This window comes from Somniosus microcephalus, chromosome 10 (assembly GCF_052327205.1).
Source record: "Somniosus microcephalus isolate GS21.2 chromosome 10, FLI_Smic_1.0, whole genome shotgun sequence".
NCBI classification, from domain to species: domain Eukaryota; kingdom Metazoa; phylum Chordata; class Chondrichthyes; order Squaliformes; family Somniosidae; genus Somniosus; species Somniosus microcephalus.
In genome coordinates this window covers 204,693,760-204,717,848 of record NC_140996.1, presented here as the reverse complement: position 1 = coordinate 204,717,848, position 24,089 = coordinate 204,693,760, and the positions used below count along the sequence as shown (strand labels likewise).

The 24,089-nt window shown below is 42.3% G+C and overlaps 1 protein-coding gene across 1 annotated transcript; it reads right to left on the bottom strand.

Moving 5' to 3' along the window:
* Positions 1 to 18,639: 18,639 nt before the first annotated feature.
* Positions 18,640 to 19,650, bottom strand: LOC147112025 (mid1-interacting protein 1-B-like). The gene has a single exon (XM_085999482.1). It carries the CDS (start codon positions 19,537 to 19,539, stop codon positions 19,120 to 19,122), a length of 420 nt encoding a protein of 139 aa, XP_085855608.1. The 5' UTR covers positions 19,540 to 19,650; the 3' UTR covers positions 18,640 to 19,119.
* Between the last annotated feature and the right edge of the window lie 4,439 nt (positions 19,651 to 24,089).

Sequence of the window (24,089 nt, the reverse complement as noted above, 5' to 3'; positions counted from 1 at the left end):
GTGTAGCCACTGTTGGAATGTAGGAAATAGTCATCACTTTTTGTTGAAGTCTGAGGAGAATAATTGGGAGTTTACAGGTGCATGGTTAAATGGACAGTCAGTTGGACCAGCATATTGTGAATGACCAGGTTTAAAGAGGCTATTGTGAAGCTTGGTTAAAAGTCAATGAAACCTCAGCGTGACAAGTTTGGGTTCACAGATGAAAGGACGCACACATGGTGTGTTCGTATCATACCCACCTTTTACATGAATTGGTGTATTAGGCAGACCAGTACCAAAGAATCCTTTGTCATTGTAATAGGAATGCCTGTGGAAAAAAGGTGGTGTTTATTTTCTTGCTTTAGGTCATATTTTGTCATCTTGTTCCATAAAAGTAAAAAAAACTCACTTTTCTTGCAGGCGTGCACCGGCAGCTTCTTTTTGTAAGTGTTGGATGGTTTGTTGGCTATTATCTCACCAAGCTGGAAAATTACAGGACTGCCAAAGTAGACCATGAGATGATGGAATATGTTCAGCGTCACCCAGATGACTTTCCTGAAAAAGGTATGTAATTCATTGAGTACAAACTAAAGAAGCAGAAAATATATAGACTGTAAATGGATGTTTACTTTTTAGATAGGTGTTGAACTAGCTCTTGGAAAGCATTCTGCAGTCACACACGAGAAAGTTTTATAATGAAGCAATACAGAGCCTAGGCAGCAAGAGCTGCCAGATTAATCAACTGCATTACGGACGAGCTTGATCTGTCCTCATCCGATGTTGAGCAATGCACATTGCCAGTAGGGGTCGCTGGATAATAATCAACAACAGAACAACTATTGACTGTAGAGAAAACCTCCCTTGGCACTTGATTAGGAATTCTAGCTGAATCTTCCCTTCTAAACCCAGGGGACATGAGGCCATTTGTAGTGTCCCTGCTGCTGCCCTGGCTGAAATCGGCTAACTCAACGTAGACTGGGGATTGAATCTGGTACCTTCCTGGTCTGAAGGGCTCAGCTACTCTCAAACTAACGTTAATGGTACTACTTAAATTTATATCAGAAATCGCATCTCAGTAGAGTTCTGGAGTTATATAAAAAGAAAAGCCTGCAATATTACCTTAAGAAAAGAAAAACTTGGACCTGGAATTTCCTGGAAATTCATGCCATACTAATGGCGCAACACTGCTTGTGGGAACACTGTTGCAGGAAGGCACTGGTGTTGCCGCCAGTATTGCCTAGGGTGCATCTTTCATCGATGTTGTGGTTTTGATTAAACTGTTCAATAGACGGCTCAACTAACTGCAAGCGTATGTTCTGGGCATAAAATTTAAAGGTCGGAGATTAAAAACAGAATTTGCTTTGTGATATTGTTTAAAAATATATGCCATGAAACGAAAGTAATAAAATGTTACAAACAGCAAATTACTCCAATATCTAGGGAGGTGATTATTGCGAATATACATGGGAAGCTGATCGTTTTTCATTAAAGTGCCACCCAGCATTTCTCATCTGTTCAGCAGACCCATTAATGACATTTCAAAGTGAAATGTATTTATCAGAATATGCTGAAGCATTCATTGATTCTTCTGCCCCGTGAAAACTTTGAAATTCACAAGTGAAGCATTGTGGACGCAACTTTCAATATCTTCTGGACATGTCTCGCAAATATAATCGTGTAAATGACGCCTCCTGCGAGAGAGCGCTGCTTCAGAGCTCGTTGGATCGTCGCCATCATTGCTGTGGCGTATGATGATTTTTTCCGGCAAATCTTGGCTTTGGATCAGTGCTGGAAGATGGGCCGAACAACGTTCTTGCTTATCGTTGCCGATACCGCTGTTGCAACAAATTCCCGGCCTAAATCTGGGGATGTCACAATGGGTTTTCATACCTTCCTTTCCTCTGACTCCTCGATTTCAGATATATTTCAGTCTGTGTGGATGAAACTTGCTACGAAAAGGGCCTTTACCTTGTTTCAGTTCAGTTCTACATGAACAGAATTACCCATTAATTTGGTACTCGGCACTAGAGACTTCAGAAGAATAGCTGGTACATAAGAAATTGGAGCAGGAGTAGGCCATGTGGCCCTTCGAGCCTGCATTCAACAAGATCATGGCTGATCTTCTACCTCAACTCCACCTTCCCGCACTATCCCCGTATCCCTTAATTCCCTTCGTTCCCAAAAATTTATCGACCTCTGTCTTGAATATACTCAACAACTGAGCATTCACAGCTCTTTGGGGTAGAGAATTCCAAAGATTTACAACCCTCTGAGTGAAGCAATTTCTCCTCATCTCAGTCCTAAATAGCCGACCCCTTATTCTGAGACTGTGACCCCCGTGTTCTAGATTCCCCAGCCAGGGTAAACATTTTCTCAGCATTAACCCTGTCAAGCCCCTTAAGAATTTTATGTTTCAATTAGATCACCTCTCATTCTTCTAAACTCTAGGGAATATAGGCCTAGTCTACTCAACCTCTCCTCATAGGGCAATCCCCTCATCCCAGGAACCAGTCTAGTGAACCTTCGCTGCACTCCCTCTAAGGCAAGTATGTCTTTCCTTGGGTAACAAGACCAGAACTGTACACAGTACTCCAGGTGTGGCCTCGCCAATGCCCTGTATAATTGTAGTAAGACTTCTTTACTCTTATACTCTACTCCCTTTAGCTTTCTGTGATTCATGTACAAGGACACCCAGGTCCCTCTGAATGCAAACATTTCCCAGTCTCTCACCATTCAAAAAATATTCTGCTTTTTTTGTTTTTCCTACCAAAGTAGATAACTTCACACTCCCCCACATTGTATTGCATTCGTCATATTCTTGCCCACTCAGTCAACCTGTCTATATCTCTCTGCAGCCTCTTTGTTTCCTTCTCACAGCTTACTTTCCCACCTAACTGTGTATCATCAGCAAACTTGGATACATTACACTCAGTCCCTTCATTTAAGTCATTAATATAGATTGTAAATAGCTGAGGCCCAAGCACTGATCCTTGTACCCTGCTAGTTACAGCCTGCCAACCTGAAAAAGTCCTGTTTTCTGTCCATTAACCAATCCTCAATCCATGCTAATATATTACCCCCAATACCATGAGTCCGAATTTTGTGCAATAACCTCTTGTGTGGCACCTTATCGAATGCTTTTTGGAAATCCAAATACACTACATCCACTGGTTTCCCCTTATCCATCCTACTAGTTACATCTTCAAAAAACGCTAACAGATTTGTCAAACACAATTTCCCTTTCATAAAACCATGTTGACTCTGCCTAATCATATTATGATTTTCTAAGTGCCCTGTTACCACGTCCCTGATAATAGATTCTAGTATTTTGCCTACTACTGATGTCAGGCTAACTGGCCTATAATTCCCCGTTTTTTTTCTCTTCCTCCTTTCTTAAATAGCGGGGTTATGTTTGCTACATTCCAACCCTTGGGGACTGTTCTAGAATCTAGGGAATTCTGAGAGATTAATACCAGTGCATCCACTATCTCTGCAGCTACCTCTTTTGGAAACCCTAGGATGCAGGTAGTCAGGTCCAGGGGATTTGTCGCCACTTGGTCCCATTAATTTCTCTAGTACTATGTCTTTACTTATACTGATTTCTTTAAGTTCCTCATTCTCTCTAGACCCTTGGTTCACCATTATTTCCAGAATGTTTTTTGTGTCTTCTACTGTGAAGACAGATACAAAGTATTTGTTTAATGTCTCTGCCATTTCCTTAGTGCCCATTATAATTTCTCCTGTCTCTGCCTCTAATGGGCCCACGTTTAATTTCACTCTTCTCTTCCTATTTACATACCTATAGAAATGTTTACAATCTGTTTTTATGTCTCTTGCTAATTTACTCTTTTTTTTCCTCTTTCCATATCAATTTCTTGGTCCTCCTTTGTTGAATTCTAAAATCCTCCCAATCCTCAGGCTTACTGCTCTTAGAGTCATAGAGTCATAGAGTAATACAGCACGGATAGAGGCCCTTCGGCCCATCGTGTCCATGCCGGCCATCAAGCCCTGTCTAATCTAATCCCATATTCCAGCATTTGGCCCGTAGCCTTGTATGCTATGGCATTTCAAATGCTCATCCAAATGCTTCTTAAATGTTGTGAGGGTTTCTGCCTCCACAACCCTTTCAGGCAGTGAGTTCCAGACTCCAACCACCCTCTGGGTGAAAAAGTTCTTTCTCAAATCCCCTCTAAACCTCCCGCCCTTTACCTTGAATCTATGCCCCCTAGTTATTGACCCCTCTACTAAGGGGAAAAGCTCCTCAGCATCCATCCTATCTATGCCCCTCACAATTTTGTACACCTCAATCATGTCCCCCCTCAGCCTCCTCTGCTCCAAGGAAAACAAACCCAATCTGCCCAGTCTCTCTTCATAGCTGAAGCGCTCCAGCCCTGGTAACATCCTGGTGAACCTCCTCTGCACCCTCTCTAACGCGATCACATCTTTCCTGTAGTGTGGCGACCAGAACTGCACACAGTATTCCAGCTGTGGCCTAACCAGTGTTTTATACAGCTCCATCATAACCTCCTTGCTCTTATATTCTATGCCTCGGCTAATGAAGGCAAGTATCCCATATGCCTTTTTTACCACCTTATCCACCTGTTCCGCCGCCTTCAGGGATCTGTGTACCTGCACACCCAGATCCCTCTGACCCTCCGTCTTGCCTAGGGTCTTTCCCTTCATTGTGTATTCCCTTGCCTTGTTAGACCCCCCAAAGTGCATCACCTCGCACTTTTCCGGGTTAAATTCCATTTGCCACTGTTCCGCCCATCTGACCAACCCATCTATATCGTTCTGCAGACTGAGGCTACCCTCCTCGCTATTTACCACCCTACCAATTTTAGTATCATCCGCGAATTTACTGATCATACCCTTTACATTCATATCCAAGTCATTAATGTAGACCACAAACAGCAAGGGACCCAGCACCGATCCCTGTGGTACCCCACTGGCCACAGGTTTCCAGTCACAAAAACAACCTTCGACCATCACCCTCTGCCTTCTGCCACTAAGCCAGTTTTGTATCCAATGTGCCAAGGCACCCTGGATTCCATGGGCTCTTACCTTCTTGACCAGTCTCCTGTGCGGGACTTTATCGAAGGCCTTACTGAAATCCATGTATACCACATCCACTGCGTTACCCTCATCCACACACCTAGTCACCCCCTCAAAAAATTCAATCAAATTAGTCAGACATGATCTTCCCTTGACAAAGCCATGTTGACTATCCCTGATTAATCCTTGCCTCTCCAAGTGGAGACAAATTTTGTCCCTCAGGATTTTTTCCAGTAATTTTCCTACCACTGATGTTAGGCTCACTGGCCTGTAGTTCCCCGGTTTTTCCCTACTACCCTTCTTGAATAATGGTACTACATTAGCGGTTCTCCAGTCCTCTGGCACATCCCCTGTGGCCAGAGAGGTCCTGAATATATGTGTTAGAGCCCCCGCAATCTCCTCCTTTGCCTCACACAGCAGCCTGGGGTACATTTCATCCGGGCCTGGGGATTTATCCATTTTTAGGCCAGCTAAAACCGCCAATACCTCCTCCCTCTCGATGTTAATATGTTCGAGCATATCACAGTCCCCCCGCCCTATTTCTATGTCTACATCGTCCTTCTCCATAGTGAAAACAGATGCAAAAAATTCATTTAGAACCCCTCCTACATCTTCCGGCTCCACACACAGATTGCCACTTTTGTCCCTAATGGGCCCTATTTTTTCCCTAGTTATCCTTTTACCCTTAATATACTTATAAAACATCTTCGGATTTTCCTTTATTTTGCTCGCCAGTGTTATTTCATGGCCCCTCCTTGATCTCCTAATTTCTTTTTTAAGTATCCCCCTGCACTTTTGGTACTCCTCTAGGGCTTCCTCCGTCTTTAGCCTTTTGTATCTACCAAAAGCCCTCCTTTTTTTCCTAATCCATTCCTGTATATCCCCTGACATCCACGGTTCCCTGTGGTTTTTGGAACCACTCTTGACATTTATGGGAACATGTTGCCCTTGTATGATCTCAATCTCCCTTCTGAAAGCCTCCCATTGCTCCGATGCGGATTTTCCTACAAGTAGCTGATCCCAGTCCATTTTGGCCAGATCCTGCCTTATCCTATTAAAATCGGCCTTCCCCCAATTTAGAACCTTTATTTCCGGCCCATCCCTGTCCTTTTCCATGACCACCTTAAATCTTACCATATTATGGTCACTATCACCAAAGTGCTCACCTACTAGCACTTTTTCCACTTGGCCGGCCACATTCCCTAGAATTAGGTCCAGTACCGCCCCCTCTCTTGTAGGACTTTCTACATGCTGGCTCAAAAAGCTCTCCTGGATGCACTTTAAGAATTCTACACCCTCTGAGCCTTTCACACTTTGACTATCCCAGTTAATATTGGGGAAGTTGAAATCCCCCATTATTATTACCCTATTATTTGCACATTTCTCTGAGATTTGCCTACATATCTGTTCCTCTATTTCCCCCTGACTGTTTGGAGGCCTATAGTACACTCCCAGCAAAGTGCTTGCCCCCTTTTTGTTTTTAAGCTCCACCCATATGGCCTCATTAGAGGACCCTGCTAATATATCATCCCTCCTTACTGCAGTAATTGACTCCTTAATTAATATTGCGACACCCCCTCCTCTTATACCTCCCCCTCTGTCTCGCCTGAAGATTCTGTACCCCGGAATATTGAGCTGCCAGTCTTGCCCCTCCCTCAACCATGTCTCCGTGATAGCAACAATATCATACTCCCATGTGTTTATCAACACCTTCAGTTCATCCACCTTATTTGCAAGACTCCTTGCATTAAAATAGATGCCATCCAGCCTTGCCCTTATATATTTGCCCTGTCTACCAAGCTGACTTGTTTTTTCCTCCATAATTGGCAGCACATCCCCCCCTATTTCAGCTTCCCTCTGTATCCCATCCCCCTGCCAAGTTAGTTTAAACCCCCCCCGACAGTGCTAGCAAACCTCCCCGCAAGGATATTTGTCCCGCTCTGGTTCAGGTGCAACCCGTCCGACTTGTACAAGTCCCACCTTTCCCAGAAGCAGGCCCAGTGATCCAGGAAAGTAAAACCCTCCCCCCTACACCAACTCTTTAGCCACGCATTCATCTGCTCTATCCTCCCATTCCTATACTTACTAGCACGTGGCACTGGGAGTAATCCAGAGATTACACCCTTTGAGGTCCTGCCCTTTAATCTGTTACCTAGCTCCCTAAATTCTTGATGCAGGACCTCATCCCTCTTTTTACCTATGTCGTTGGTACCAATGTGGACCACGACCACTGGCTGTTCACCCTCCCCCTCCAGAATGCCCTGCAGCCGCTCAGTGACATCCTTGACCCTGGCACCAGGGAGGCAACAAACCATCCTGGAGTCACGTTTGCGGCCACAGAAACGCCTATCTGTTCCCCTTACTATAGAATCCCCTACCACTATTGCTCTCCCACTCTTTTTCCCCCCCTCCTGGGCAGCAGGAGCACCCCCAGTGCCAGGAAGTTGGCTGCTGCTGCCTTCCCCTGGTGAGTCATCCCCCTCAACAGTATCCAAAGCGGTATACCTGTTTGAAAGGGGGATGTCCGCAGGGGTTCCCTGCACTACCTGCCTGCCTTTGTTGCTCCGCCTGATGGTCACTCCCTGTGCTGCCCTACCCTGAGGCGTGCACAACTCGCTAAACGTGGTATCCACGAGCCTCTCAGCATCGCGCATGCTCCACAACCCATCCACCCGCAGCTCGAGCGCCGCAATGCGGTCTACAAGTAGCTGCAGCTGGATGCATTTCCCGCACACATGGTCGTCAGGGACACTGGCAGCGTCCCTGATTTCTGGCAACATTATAAGCCTCTTCCTTTGATCTAATACTATCTTTAACTTCTCTTGTTAGCCATGGTTGGATCACTTTTCCTGTGGGATTTTTGTGCCTTAAAGGAATGTATATTTGTTGTAAATTATGTATTAATTCTTTAAATGCTAGCCATTGCTTGTCTATAGTCATACTTTTTAATGTAGTTTCCCAATCTATCTTCGCCAACTCGCCCCTAATACCTACGTAGTTTGCTTTATTTAGATTTAAGACTCTAGTTTCGGACTTAACTAAGTCACTTTCAAACTCAATATAAAATTCTATCATATTATGGCCACTCTTCCCTAAAGGCCCCTTTACTACAAGGTTATTAATTAACCCTTTCTCATTGCACAATACTAGATCTAAAATGGCATGTTCCCTAGTTGGTTCCTCAACATACTGATCGAGAAAACTATCTTGTAAACATTCCATGAACTCATTTTCCACACTTAATGCAAATTTGGTTTGCCCAATCTATATGTAGATTAAAGTCCCCCATGATTACTGTATTACCCTTGTTACGTGCGCCTCTAATTTCCTGATTTATACTCTGCCCTACATTACAACTACTGTTTGGGGGCCTATAAACAACTCCCACCACTGTTTTCCGCCCCTTGCTGTTTCTTCGCTCCACCCAAACTGATTCTACTTCTTGATTTTCGGAGCTAAGATCTTTTCTCTCTCTGTCTTTATCCTATCCTTTATTATCAGGGCTGCCCCTCCTCCTTTTCCATTTTGCCTACTTCTAAAAGTTAAATATCCTGGAATATTTAGTTCCCAACCTTGGTCACTTTGCAACCTTGTCTCCGTAATGGCTATTAGATCAAACCTATTCATTTCTTTCTGTGCTATTAATTCACCTACAGTAGGTACAGTAGGCAGTATGTGTTTAATGCACTGGTGGGGCTATTTTTACTATCTGCAATGAGTGCCCTGTATGAACCAGAATCTGTTCATAATAAATTCCTCTGTGTGCTTTTTTTAAAATTGTTGACATCTGCGCTTTAAGAGAAAGCACAAAATGCAATGTATGATTGTTTAAATCATTCGTACAGGAACGGTGCTGTGTGGAAAGTACATCCCAATGTGTCATAACCCCAACCTCAGAAGATTACCCTCTGCTACATCAATGCCATTTTTAAAAATCTTAGGCTTGTGGCCTGAGTGAGAGTGCCAGTTTCAGAATCTAGATTAGGACAGTTGAATATTTGTTTCACTTAGGACTTTTATAGCCAGTAGAGAAAGAAAACCTTCACTCCCATCAGTCTAGGATGGATTTGGACTGTGTCCAGCGGCGGAAGGAGCGCTACCTAGAAATTACTGTTGGTTGTATTGGTGCACAAATGCCAAGTGCTTTTGTATGACATTCCCTTGCCTGCTCTTCTAACTGAGGAGTTAGCCTGTTTAACTTAGGCTAAACACAGGCTAAAGCGTTAGAGGTTAATGTCTCTGTTAAATAGTAGGCAGGGGAATGTCATGCAAATGTATTAAGCATTAATTTGCTAATTCAGCAACAGCAATTTCCAGGCTAGTGTGTTAACTCCCACTGAGACATCTAGTCCCAAGAACTACGACTTGTATTTTGGGTCTGCTATTAGATCATAGCACTCTGGAAATTATTGGTTCTTTTAATTTTTAAGCATGATTTATTTTTCTCATTCATGTTTCTTTTCCAGAAAAAAAGACATTTGCTGAGATTCTGGAGGATTTTCATCCAATTCGCTAAACTACGCATCAGTAATTCTTAGTAGACCATGTTGGGTAATCGTTATAACTCTCACAACTGTCTAGCAGCTGATGTATAAAAATATGATAATGTGTGCTCATGGTCTTCCTCATTGTAAATTGCTTTGTAATAAATTATATGAAATAATTATTTATGCTGTTTTTATTTAATCCCGATGTTAAAATGCAATTTGGCGCAAAGTGCAACATGTTTTAAAGATCTGACCAGTTTTCTCAAATTAAGCAGATGGTCATTGGTCTCTGCCCTCAGATTGATGCAGACATTTGAGACAGACAGTAAATAGATTATTGCAATGCAGGTTAAATAACCTTTGAGGGAAAATTGGCTGGAATGAAATACTGTAATTCTAGAAACTCAAACAATCTATTGCATTTTTTAAATGATAACGTCCGTTTCTGGGTGAAATGCCAACTTCAGTTATGTGGAGAATCCTCTGGCCAAATAAGTAACAAGCAGCACAAAAGGGCTTTTCTGCAATATTTATTAATTTACAATTAGAACTGTTTAATATTTTATAACGTATGAGGAGAGATTGGGTCGATTGGGCTTACATTCGCTGGAGTTCAGAAGAATGAGCGGGGATCTAATTGAAACTTATAAAATTCTAACAGGACTAGACAGACTAGATGCAGGAAGGATGTTCCCGATGGCGGGGGAGTCCAGAACCAGGGGTCACAGTCTAAGGATAAGGGGTAAGCCATTTAGGACAGAGATGAGGAGGAATTTCTTCTCCCAGAGAGTGGTGAACCTGTGGAATTCTCTACCACAGAAGGCAGTGGAGGCCAATTCATTAAATATATTCAAGAAGGAGTTGCATATATTTCTTAACGCTAAAGGGATATGGAGAGAAAGCAGGGACAGGGCACTGAATTTGGATGATCAGCCATGATCTCATTAAATGGCAGAACAGGCTCGAGGGGCCGAATGGCCTACTCCTGCTCCTATCTTCTATGTTTCTATAAGAAAGATTAAATGCTGTGTTTTTATAGAAAAATAAAATTCCTATATGTTACTATTGTCTAATGGCACTGTGTTTTAGAGCACTAAGGATCAATAAGTATGGCGTAGGATGAATTTTATTCCCCACTGCTCAGTTTTCAATCTGAGCTCAGTTGAATGGGATGGTGCTGTGCAAAAGCTGTGGCATTGTCCTATAGGGAGAGTGAAAATTAGACAGGAACCTATAATTGGTACCTCTTAGCAGCTGGCTACAGAAGGGACACCAAGCACGGGTCCACCTTGGTAGTGCAGCAGTGAACATCAAATAGAATTTCTATGATTCTTGCTTTTCTTAATATCTTATCTTGTATTCATTGCAGATGCCCATGCCTCATATGGATTGAAGCAAAACTTTGCAAAGTAATCTAGTGTAGCATACCATGGGTGAACAGTAGATGTGTTTGCCAGCGTTGATTTTCTGAATATGCACTTTCAATGCAGAGCCTTGCCCACCAGAGGTGTGTAATGGAAAGTTACGGCCAGGTCCCTGAAAATTGTTGGAAAGTAAGTGGGTTTGCACTTTGCTAATTGTGCTCTCTCAGCAGCGTGACTTCGCACTGGGATGTGCATTTAGAAAACTGGCCCTGCTATATCGATATTTACAGGTAGGATTCCACAATGCATGTACTTCAGAAGATTAAAAAATATTTTCAGCATGTGGGCATTGTTGCATTCACTTCAGAGAGCATTCAGAGCCGAGCACAGTGTGGGACTGGATTATGTGTAGGCTAGATCGGGTAGGGGTGGCAAGCAGTTGGGTTTTTATGACACACAGTCTGGCAGCTTTCATTGTCTTTTTTTTCTGATGCCAGCCCACAAATTGCCAGATTTATTGAATTTAATTTCATAACCTGCCGTGCTGGGATTTGAACCCACAGCTTCTTTCTCGGGTATCTAGTCCAGTACCATAACCACTATACCGTACTCACAAGATGATTAAAATCAGTGGTGCCAGATACGTTCTTAGAAAGCTATACTACCACTGGCACTGGGTTGGGAACCTGTGCAGGGAGACAGAGGAAAGGGAAGCAAGGATAGAAGCAAAAGACAGGAAGGAGGAAAGCAAAAGTGGCAGTCAGAGAAATCAAGGGTGTAAATCAAACATGGCCACAGTAAATAATTCTAAAAGGTCTAAGTGTTTAAAAAAACAAGCCTGAAGGCTTTGTGTTTTAATGCGAGGAGCATTCGTAATAAGGTGGATGAATTAGCTGCGTAAATAGATGTAAACGGATATATGATATAATTGGGATTATGGAGACATGGCTCCAGGGTAACCAAGGCTGGGAATTCAACATCCAGGGGTATTCAATATTCAGGAAAGACAGGCAAAAAGGAAAAGCATGTGGGGTAGCATTGCTGGTTAAAGAGGTGATTAACACAATAGTAAGGAAGGATATTAGCTCTGATGATGTGGCATCTGTATGGGTAGAGCTGAGAAATACCAAGGGGCCGAAAACATTAGTGGGAATTGTATACAGACCCCCAAACAGTAATGCTGAGATTGGGGATGGCATCAAATGGGAAATTAGAGACTGGTGCAATAAGGGCACAGCAGTTACCATGGGTGACTTTAATCTACATATAGATTGGGCTAACCAAATTAGTAACAATACTGTGGAGGAGGAATTCCTAGAGCGTATACAGGATGGTTTCCTGGACCAATATGTCGAGGAACCAACTAGAGATCAGGCCATCTTAGACTGGGTATTATGTAATGAGAAAGGATTAATTAGCAATCTTGTTGTGCGAGGCCCCTTAGGGAAGAGTGATCATAATATGATAAAATTCTTCATTAAGATGGAGAGTGAAGTAGTTGACTCAGAGACTAGGGTCCTGAATTTAAATAAAGGAAACTACGATGGTATCAGGCGCGAGTTGGCTAGGATCGATTGGGGAACGTTACTTAAAGGGTTGACGGTGGATAGGCAATGGCAAACATTTAAAGATCGCATGGATGAACTAAAGAATTTGTTCATCCCCGTTTGGCATAAAAATAAAACAAAAAAGGTGACTCAACCGTGGCTAACAAGGGAAATTAGGGATAGCATAAGATCCAAGGAGAGAACATATAAAATGGCCAGAAAAAGCAGCAAACCTGAGGATTGGGAGCAGTTTAGGATTCAGCAAAGGAGGACAAAGGGATTAATTAAGAGGGGGGAATTAGATTATGAGAGTAAGCTTTCAGGGAACATAAAAACTGACTGTAAAAGCTTCTATAGATATGTGAAGAGAAAAAGATTGGTGAAGTCAAGCGTAGGTCCCTTGCAGTCAGAATCAGGGGAATTTATAATGGGGAACAAAGAAATGGCTTACCAATTAAATACATACTTTGGTTCTGTCTTCACAAAGGAGGACACAAATAACCTCCCAGAGATGTCAGGGAACATAGTGTCTAATGAGAGGGAGGAACTGAATGAAATCAGTATTTGTAGGGAAATGGTGTTAGGGAAATTGACGGGATTGAAGGCTGATAAATCCCCAGGGCCTGATAATCTACATTCTAGGGTACTTAAGGAAGTGGCCCTAGAAATAGTAGATGCATTGCTGGTCATCTTCCAAAATTCTACAGACTCTGGAACAGTACCCGTGGGTTGGAGGGTAGCTAATGTAACCCCACTATTTAAAAAAGGTGGTAGAGAGAAAACTGGGAATTATAGACCGGTAAGCCTGACATCGGTAGTGGGGAAAATGCTAGAGTCCATTATAAAAAATGTAATAGCAGAGCACTTGGAAAACAGTGACAGGATTGGACAAAGTCAACATGGATTTACGAAAGGTAAATCATGCTTGGTTAATCTACTGGAATTTTTTGAGGATGTAACTGGTAAAATAGATAAAGGAGAACCAGTGGATGTGGTGTATTTGGATATTCAGAAGGTTTTTGATAAGGTCCCGCATAAGAGATTAGCATGCAAAGTTAAAGCACGTGGGATTGGGGGTAAGGTACTGACTTGGATAGAGAACTGGTTGGCAGACAGGAAGCAAAGAGTTGGAATAAACGGCTCTTTTTCCGAGTGGCAGGCAATGACTAATGGGGTACTGCAGGGATCGGTGCTAGGACCCCAGTTATTCACAATATAAATGATCTAGATGAGGGAACTAGATGTAATATCTCCAAGTTTGCAGATGACACAAAGCTGGGTGGACGTGTGTGCTGTGAGGAGGATGCAGAGAAACTCCAGTATGATTTGGACAGGTTGGTTGATTGGGCAGATGCAGTATAATGTGGATAAATGCGAGGTTATCCACTTTGGTGGCAAAAACAGGAAGGCAGATTATTATCTGAGCGGCAATAGATTGGGAGAAGGGGAAGTGCAACGAGACCTGGGTATCCTTGTGCACCAGTCGCTGAAGGTAAGCATGCAGGTGCAGCAGGCGGTTAAGAAGGCAAATGGTATGTTGGCCTTCATAGCGAGAGGATTCGAGTACAGGAGCAAGGATGTCTTGCTGCAGTTGTACAGGGCCTTAGTGAGACCACCTTGAGTATTGTGTGCAGTTTTGGTCGTCTTATCTGAGGAAGGATGTTCTTCCCATGGCGGGAGTGCAGCGAAGATTCATCAGACTGATACCTGGGATGGCAGGAATGACATATTAGTAGAGATTGGGTCGATTGTGCTTGTATTTGCTAGAGTTTAGAAGAATGAGAGGGGATCCCTTTGAAACTTATAAAATTCTAACAGGACTAGACAGACTAGATGCAGGAAGGATGTTCCCGATGGCGGGGGAGTCCAGAACCAGGGGTCACAGTCTAAGGATAAGGGATAAGCCATTTAGGACTGAGATGAGGAGGAATTTCTTCACCCAGAGAGTGGTGAACCTGTGGAATTCTCTACCACAGAAGGCAGTTGAGACTAATTCATTAAATATATTCAAGAAGGAGTTAGATATATTTCTTAAGGCTAACGGGATCAAGGGATATGGAGAGAAAGCAGGGACAGGGTACTGAATTTGGATGATCAGCCATGATCTCATTAACTGGCAGAACAGACTCGAGGGGCCGAATAGCCTACTCCTGCTCCTATTTTCTAAGTTTACCACATGGGTTTATTCACAAATGCAGACGTTCACAGAAATGAGCATTAACAGCCAGGTGTTGAAGTTAACTCAATTAACACAGCAGCTTTGAACTAGTTCATGTAAGGTTAAACAGACAGATTAGTTAGTTCAGTTCCTTTGAATGGCTACCTTTCAAACAAAAGATAGGCAAACACTTAGGGGAGCAGCCTTTGTCAGAATTGCATAGGAGCCACATTTTACCATGACATCTTTTGTGGCTAAATCAAAAATATCAGAGCTTTTATGCCCATCAAATCTTTTGAAATACATTCCACGGATGCTGCCTGCCCACCTGAGTTTTTCCAGCGTTTTCTGTTATTTTTTAAATACATTGTTGCCTTTGAGAAGACAACCTGCAAGACAAATAATGAAGAGCAAGTTTCATAACCGGTAGATAAAATACCAGTAGCCACTTATGTCTTGGGTTCCCCTGATCAGATTATGTTGTGCTTTAATAGCCTGCTATTCTTTTAATGGAATTCTAACACTTGGATTTTCATAAAGGCTGTTAGTAATGAGCAGTGTTAACTTGACTTGCTTCTTTCATGCAGTGCCAAATCAACAAAGCCAAATTCCAGCGTGCAGTTGCAGAAGCCATTTTGAGGATGATATCTTTCTTTCAAAGAACCTTTACAGTGAAAGACGATAGAAAGAGAAACCCCATAGGCTAGGGGATAAAATGCCCAATTTTTGTCACTGGTGGGTCATGACTTGCAATTAAAAATTGGGTGAAAAGAAACTGGGCACCTGTAAAACTACAGAAAAGGAGATTTTTAAACATCAAGTAAGTAAGGAACCCCATACCCTGTAACGTACTGAGCTTCATCAACTTTATTCCTGTGCATTTCACCCAAATTGTGAACTGAAATAGAGATAGTGAAAGGTGACGTAAGGATCCAATCTGTTTTCTGTGCAATATGAATTTAATGCTGATCTTTGATTCGAATGTTTGGAAATGATTTTATGTTCGAGATGGTCCAATTGCTCAACAGTTGTCGCACTCCTTTCTCAGATTCCTGCTGCTCTGCTTGATATTGCATCTAGTGAAGAGTGGGCAATTTTTAGTGAAGTAGAACTGCAAAATATATCAGTGACTCATGTTTATTGTACTGTTAAGTGTGCACCCCACACCATTCTAGGCTCTTAGTTCCAGGAAAATCGGATCACTTGGCTGCTGAATTTTTTTTCATTGGCAACACAAATGTTTCTTGTTGTTGGGATAAGTAGGGTACTTGAAGGTGGCACTAGTAACCAAGACTTTTGCTGACTTTTTTTTAAGTGATTAAAAGCAATGAACAGAATAATCTGTCATGAAACGTAATTGTTCTTTGCTGGTGCATCTTCTATGTATTTTGCCAGCACTGCACAAGAGCAGCCCAGGCTTTGGAGCAAGGTATTTTTTTCCCCATGCTATTAACTGCAAAGACAAACCTGCTGGTTGTGGCCCTCAAGTTGGCTACTTGGGCTCTGTCTTGCCCCTCACACAGATTGCAACAGTTTTTGTAAGTGTATGTAAATGTTAACTGTTCGTCAGTACCACAAGTCATTTTTTTTGAGCCAGTTGCATAGAAAACTATACCACTGCTGCAAGCACCATGCAATCCTTGGTCTTTCAGCGGCAGAAGAGCTCACTTGGGGCGCAACCAGCGGGTTTCTCTTTGTGGTTAATAACACGGAGCAGACGGTGCTGTTGCCCAACTTCCTCCCAAGATCTTCCCCTGGAGGAACATGATGAAAGCGAGCTGGCCAAATAGTGTACTGGTGAGTTTTTTTTAATGCTATTTTATCCAAATTTAACTGTTAAATTTATCATGCAACCTCTTCACATTCGCTGCCCAGAAAGAAGCCATGTCTGTTGTTTATGTAAGGAAGCTACCCAGAGTATCTGGATGCTGTTTTTCCACAATGCCATCACCTACAAGTATTGGGATGATATTTTCCATTGAGATTAAGTTATTATGTGGGTCTTTATAAACAAGAGGGGGAAACTTGTCTAACAGCTATGGAAGGGATAACACCAATGTTCCCTGGAGGCTGCACTATGTTCTGCGCGGCCTGTTTCTTTCAATGCACAGTCCCTTTAAATTTCTGCGCATGCGTGGTATTTCCAGTGTAAAAGCTTGTGAGCAGCCTGTGCAAGACCTTGCAGATTACTGCGAGGCCACGCACGCGCGCAGCTTAGAGGAAACATTGGATAACATCCCTTTAATTTTGGTGGGACCTTGCTGTGTACGCAAATTGGCTGTCGCGTTTCCTACATTACAATAGTGACTACACTTCAAAAATGCTCTGTTTCTCTCGGATGCTGCCTGACCGGCTGAGTATTTTTGCTGCATTTACTTCAAAAGTACTATCATTGGCTGTAAAGCCTTTGCAACGTCTTGAGGTTGTGAAAGGCGCTGTATAAATGCAAATCTTTCTTTCTTTAATAACTTCCTCTGAGCTGCTTCAGTCTCTCCTGAGTGCCCCACCTCTGGACGATGCCATCTCACAGTATTTCTCTACATATTATTTATATATTCATCCACTTATTTCATCAACAGTGATTATTATGCTAAACTATCACTGAGAATGGTGCATTTGTTAATTTTGAAATGCTTAGTGTATTGTATTGTATTACAACCAGGGAAGGAAAAGGTATTTTTCCCAGCTCAGTCTACCTTTACGAAGATGCAGTTGTTGCAAATTCAGGTGTGCCGTAGATACCTTTTGAGTGTTCAGTGGCATCATTCCCCCGCACCCCCCCCCCCCCCGGTAAGAAGTCCGACTGTCTTGCTGTTATGTTAGTTGACTCACATACTCACATAGCCCTATATCTACTTGTACAATAGCATAACTCGCCTACATAACAATAGCATCCCCTTGTGATCTCATTTGGATACTTGTGCCTTTTGCACATTTATTTCTCCAATCTCTCTGAAGGAGAACTGTTAATACTAGACGAGGAGAGGTTTGGTTCAACTCATAAGCTGCTTTATCCCACAGTAAGATGAAACCGAGTAATAGGCATGATCAGAGTTGCTTAGTTCAAATAGTACAACTGGTATTCGCATAATGATACAAAATAAAAAATGTGCAATGCCCCCCCACAAAGGGTGAATCATGTTACTTAACTTAAAAAGGATAATCCCCCTGCATCAAGTCCTACAGCCCAGGGCAGAAGCCGTGTCCCTGTAGTCCTCTGACTTCTGCAACCTTCTCTCCCAGCCAATAATTATCTCTCAACAAAAGTAATTAATTGACTGTAAAAGACTTTAGGATATCCTGGAAGGTGCCATATAAATGCAATATCTTTCTTTTTGCTGTCTCAAGAAAGCCTGATTGCCTTCCTGGGTGTCAGTTCTGCTCTTAAAAAGCCCTCCCTCTGTGTCGAAAAGCCTGTCCCTCTCACAGATACCCAGGAAAGCTAATGAATAGCTTATTGTTTAACCTCTGGGAGAAGCAACTCATTGCTCAATGCATTAGCATATGAACCATCTTTCAATCAGGTGCCTCTTTTTTAATGTCATGAGAAAGAAGGAAGGACTTGCATTTGTATAAGCGTAATTCACAACCTCAAGATGTCTCAAATCAGTTTTTTGTGGTGTTGGCTGAGGGATAAATATTGGCCTGGACACTGGGGAGAGCTCCCCTGCTCTTCTTCGAAATAGTGTCATGGGATCTTTAAGGACCACTTGAGAGGGCAGACGGGGTCTCGGTTTAATGTCTCATCCAAAAGACGGCTCTTTCGACAGTGCAGCACTGCACTGGAGAGTCAGCCTAGAACTTTATGCTCGAGTCCTTGGAGTTGGGACCTGAACCCACAACCTACTGACTCAGAGGCGAGAGTGCTACACACTGAACAACGGCTGACAATGAGGCGACCCATTGCTTTTAAAAACACAGAATTAAAGTTAACTCTTTTTCCCCACTCCTTTCTGTGGTAAAATGGTCAAAAAATCCAGAAACCTGACACCAGTACTAAAATGTTGAATATAAAGACATGCAAGAGAAGATCATTAAAAAAAAACATATTTTAAATAATCTGTACTATTTTATTTGTGCCATAAATGAGAAATTATGGAAGTAGTTCACATTATGCTAATCAAGAACAAGTAGGAAAATTATTCAAGTTTGTAACAGTTGAATAGTACATACTGGTCACAATATAATGTTCCAAAATGTTTCTTGCAGAAGAAATGTTTCATCAGCAGATTTGAAAATTCACAATTACATACAGCACCGCACATTTAATGTTTCTGCCTTTTGGCCGGGAAAAGTGACTAAGTTCAAGTTTCTTCTCAAAAAAACTTCTTGTACTTTCATGAATACAAACACCGTGGTGCCTTCTTGATCATTACTCAAACACATTCTGCAGGTGTTTTCGCAGGGTTTTAGTTTTTGCTTTCACGTGCTTATTAGCTAAGCAGAACAGTTACTGTGCTTTCTCCTCAGCTTCTTCATTTCAGGTTGCTCATCATCAGTTGAGTGATTATCTTGTCTGTGCAATGAAGCTACAGAGAAAGTCCTATCCTGTCCTTGTACCTACTGGTCAGTGTGTTGGCTTTGTTGGTCAGTGTATTCAACACAGTGTAGAGCCCCTCCACGTGGACATAGAAAAGTTTCTCTAAATTTGCCTCATCTTCATTTTCATTTCCCAAGTCGTAGGCACTGTTGAATCTCTGTTTGAAATCTTCAAAGGGCAGCAGGCCACATTCCACGGTGTTTTTGATGGATTTCAACAAGATATAGCATTCATACAAGTTCTGGGAACTGGCTGTGGAATCTTTAGCTTCATCGTGGTCCTCCAACGGGATGTCTTGAAGGAGGCTGGGAAGCATGACTGTCTGCTCCATATTCTTCACTGCAGAAGAATATTTGCTCATAGTGGCAATAAGGAAACTCTTTTGTTGCTGAGCAAGTAGGGACTGCATAGTGCTTGCTGTTCAGTGCTGAGATGACTACAAAGCTGGATCTGCACAGCAGTCCCGGAGCCACAGTGGAGAACAGTAAGGAAATCTCTACGGTTTATGTACTGTTAGGAAATGGTGTGATGTTACTTGAGTTCAGTCTGTGTATCCGGTCAGCTCAAAAAGTCACGCAGGCATTGTAAATTGTCATCTGATAGGTCAGTGTTTAATTTGAATTGGTTTAGGCATGCAATCATCCTGTAGCAACTGAGCCAGCCATTGGCTCTAATAAATTATATGCTCTATCTGGCTATCACATCGACCTACAGATCTGCAGCAATGGATTGCACAATATCATGATTGTTATATACGATGGGACTGCTTGTGTTGTAATTAAAGGTAACTCTTTGGTAATGATCCTCTTTGATGCCAGAAAATAATGTCAAAGGTTGACTTGGTTGCAATTATGATGCAACCATGTCAAACTTCAGCATCCATTAGCTGAAAATGTGGCCTTTGGAACTGATTTGCAGTCCTCAGATGCCATTCCCCCCCCCCCACCCCCCCCACAGATGAATGGTGAACCCCAGAAGGCCGAGCAAAAACATGGCAGTAAATTTCATTGCGAAGTACTGAAGTTCTGCAAAAGGAGTTCAAGGGGATGCTGGATATCATAAAGAAAGAAAGACTTGCATTTATGTAGCGCTTTTCACAACGTCAGGACTTCCCAAAGTGCTTTATGGCCAATGAAGCACTTTTGAAGTGTAGCCACTGTTGGAATGTAGGAAATAGTCATCACTTTTTGTTGAAGTCTGAGGAGAATAATTGGGAGTTTACAGGTGCATGGTTAAATGGACAGTCAGTTGGACCAGCATATTGTGAATGACCAGGTTTAAAGAGGCTATTACTTGTGAAGCTTGGTTAAAAGTCAATGAAACCTCAGCGTGACAAGTTTGGGTTCACAGATGAAAGGACGCACACATGGTGTGTTCGTATCATACCCACCTTTTACATGAATTGGTGTATTAGGCAGACCAGTACCAAAGAATCCTTTGTCATTGTAATAGGAATGCCTGTGGAAAAAAGGTGGTGTTTATTTTCTTGCTTTAGGTCATATTTTGTCATCTTGTTCCATAAAAGTAAAAAAAACTCACTTTTCTTGCAGGCGTGCACCGGCAGCTTCTTTTTGTAAGTGTTGGATGGTTTGTTGGCTATTATCTCACCAAGCTGGAAAATTACAGGACTGCCAAAGTAGACCATGAGATGATGGAATATGTTCAGCGTCACCCAGATGACTTTCCTGAAAAAGGTATGTAATTCATTGAGTACAAACTAAAGAAGCAGAAAATATATAGACTGTAAATGGATGTTTACTTTTTAGATAGGTGTTGAACTAGCTCTTGGAAAGCATTCTGCAGTCACACACGAGAAAGTTTTATAATGAAGCAATACAGAGCCTAGGCAGCAAGAGCTGCCAGATTAATCAACTGCATTACGGACGAGCTTGATCTGTCCTCATCCGATGTTGAGCAATGCACATTGCCAGTAGGGGTCGCTGGATAATAATCAACAACAGAACAACTATTGACTGTAGAGAAAACCTCCCTTGGCACTTGATTAGGAATTCTAGCTGAATCTTCCCTTCTAAACCCAGGGGACATGAGGCCATTTGTAGTGTCCCTGCTGCTGCCCTGGCTGAAATCGGCTAACTCAACGTAGACTGGGGATTGAATCTGGTACCTTCCTGGTCTGAAGGGCTCAGCTACTCTCAAACTAACGTTAATGGTACTACTTAAATTTATATCAGAAATCGCATCTCAGTAGAGTTCTGGAGTTATATAAAAAGAAAAGCCTGCAATATTACCTTAAGAAAAGAAAAACTTGGACCTGGAATTTCCTGGAAATTCATGCCATACTAATGGCGCAACACTGCTTGTGGGAACACTGTTGCAGGAAGGCACTGGTGTTGCCGCCAGTATTGCCTAGGGCGCATCTTTCATCGATGTTGTGGCTTTGATTAAACTGTTCAATAGACGGCTCAACTAACTGCAAGCGTATGTTCTGGGCATAAAATTTAAAGGTCGGAGATTAAAAACAGAATTTGCTTTGTGATATTGTTTAAAAATATATGCCATGAAACGAAAGTAATAAAATGTTACAAACAGCAAATTACTCCAATATCTAGGGAGGTGATTATTGCGAATATACATGGGAAGCTGATCGTTTTTCATTAAAGTGCCACCCAGCATTTCTCATCTGTTCAGCAGACCCATTAATGACATTTCAAAGTGAAATGTATTTATCAGAATATGCTGAAGCATTCATTGATTCTCCTGCCCCGTGAAAACTTTGAAATTCACAAGTGAAGCATTGTGGACGCAACTTTCAATATCTTCTGGACATGTCTCGCAAATATAATCGTGTAAATGACGCCTCCTGCGAGAGAGCGCTGCTTCAGAGCTCGTTGGATCGTCGCCATCATTGCTGTGGCGTATGATGATTTTTTCCGGCAAATCTTGGCTTTGGATCAGTGCTGGAAGATGGGCCGAACAACGTTCTTGCTTATCGTTGCCGATACCGCTGTTGCAACAAATTCCCGGCCTAAATCTGGGGATGTCACAATGGGTTTTCATACCTTCCTTTCCTCTGACTCCTCGATTTCAGATATATTTCAGTCTGTGTGGATGAAACTTGCTACGAAAAGGGCCTTTACCTTGTTTCAGTTCAGTTCTACATGAACAGAATTACCCATTAATTTGGTACTCGGCACTAGAGACTTCAGAAGAATAGCTGGTACATAAGAAATTGGAGCAGGAGTAGGCCATGTGGCCCTTCGAGCCTGCATTCAACAAGATCATGGCTGATCTTCTACCTCAACTCCACCTTCCCGCACTATCCCCGTATCCCTTAATTCCCTTCGTTCCCAAAAATTTATCGACCTCTGTCTTGAATATACTCAACAACTGAGCATTCACAGCTCTTTGGGGTAGAGAATTCCAAAGATTTACAACCCTCTGAGTGAAGCAATTTCTCCTCATCTCAGTCCTAAATAGCCGACCCCTTATTCTGAGACTGTGACCCCCGTGTTCTAGATTCCCCAGCCAGGGTAAACATTTTCTCAGCATTAACCCTGTCAAGCCCCTTAAGAATTTTATGTTTCAATTAGATCACCTCTCATTCTTCTAAACTCTAGGGAATATAGGCCTAGTCTACTCAACCTCTCCTCATAGGGCAATCCCCTCATCCCAGGAACCAGTCTAGTGAACCTTCGCTGCACTCCCTCTAAGGCAAGTATGTCTTTCCTTGGGTAACAAGACCAGAACTGTACACAGTACTCCAGGTGTGGCCTCGCCAATGCCCTGTATAATTGTAGTAAGACTTCTTTACTCTTATACTCTACTCCCTTTAGCTTTCTGTGATTCATGTACAAGGACACCCAGGTCCCTCTGAATGCAAACATTTCCCAGTCTCTCACCATTCAAAAAATATTCTGCTTTTTTTGTTTTTCCTACCAAAGTAGATAACTTCACACTCCCCCACATTGTATTGCATTCGTCATATTCTTGCCCACTCAGTCAACCTGTCTATATCTCTCTGCAGCCTCTTTGTTTCCTTCTCACAGCTTACTTTCCCACCTAACTGTGTATCATCAGCAAACTTGGATACATTACACTCAGTCCCTTCATTTAAGTCATTAATATAGATTGTAAATAGCTGAGGCCCAAGCACTGATCCTTGTACCCTGCTAGTTACAGCCTGCCAACCTGAAAAAGTCCTGTTTTCTGTCCATTAACCAATCCTCAATCCATGCTAATATATTACCCCCAATACCATGAGTCCGAATTTTGTGCAATAACCTCTTGTGTGGCACCTTATCGAATGCTTTTTGGAAATCCAAATACACTACATCCACTGGTTTCCCCTTATCCATCCTACTAGTTACATCTTCAAAAAACGCTAACAGATTTGTCAAACACAATTTCCCTTTCATAAAACCATGTTGACTCTGCCTAATCATATTATGATTTTCTAAGTGCCCTGTTACCACGTCCCTGATAATAGATTCTAGTATTTTGCCTACTACTGATGTCAGGCTAACTGGCTTATAATTCCCCGTTTTTTTTCTCTTCCTCCTTTCTTAAATAGCGGGGTTATGTTTGCTACATTCCAACCCTTGGGGACTGTTCTAGAATCTAGGGAATTCTGAGAGATTAATACCAGTGCATCCACTATCTCTGCAGCTACCTCTTTTGGAAACCCTAGGATGCAGGTAGTCAGGTCCAGGGGATCTGTCGCCACTTGGTCCCATTAATTTCTCTAGTACTATGTCTTTACTTATACTGATTTCTTTAAGTTCCTCATTCTCTCTAGACCCTTGGTTCACCATTATTTCCAGAATGTTTTTTGTGTCTTCTACTGTGAAGACAGATACAAAGTATTTGTTTAATGTCTCTGCCATTTCCTTAGTGCCCATTATAATTTCTCCTGTCTCTGCCTCTAATGGGCCCACGTTTAATTTCACTCTTCTCTTCCTATTTACATACCTATAGAAATGTTTACAATCTGTTTTTATG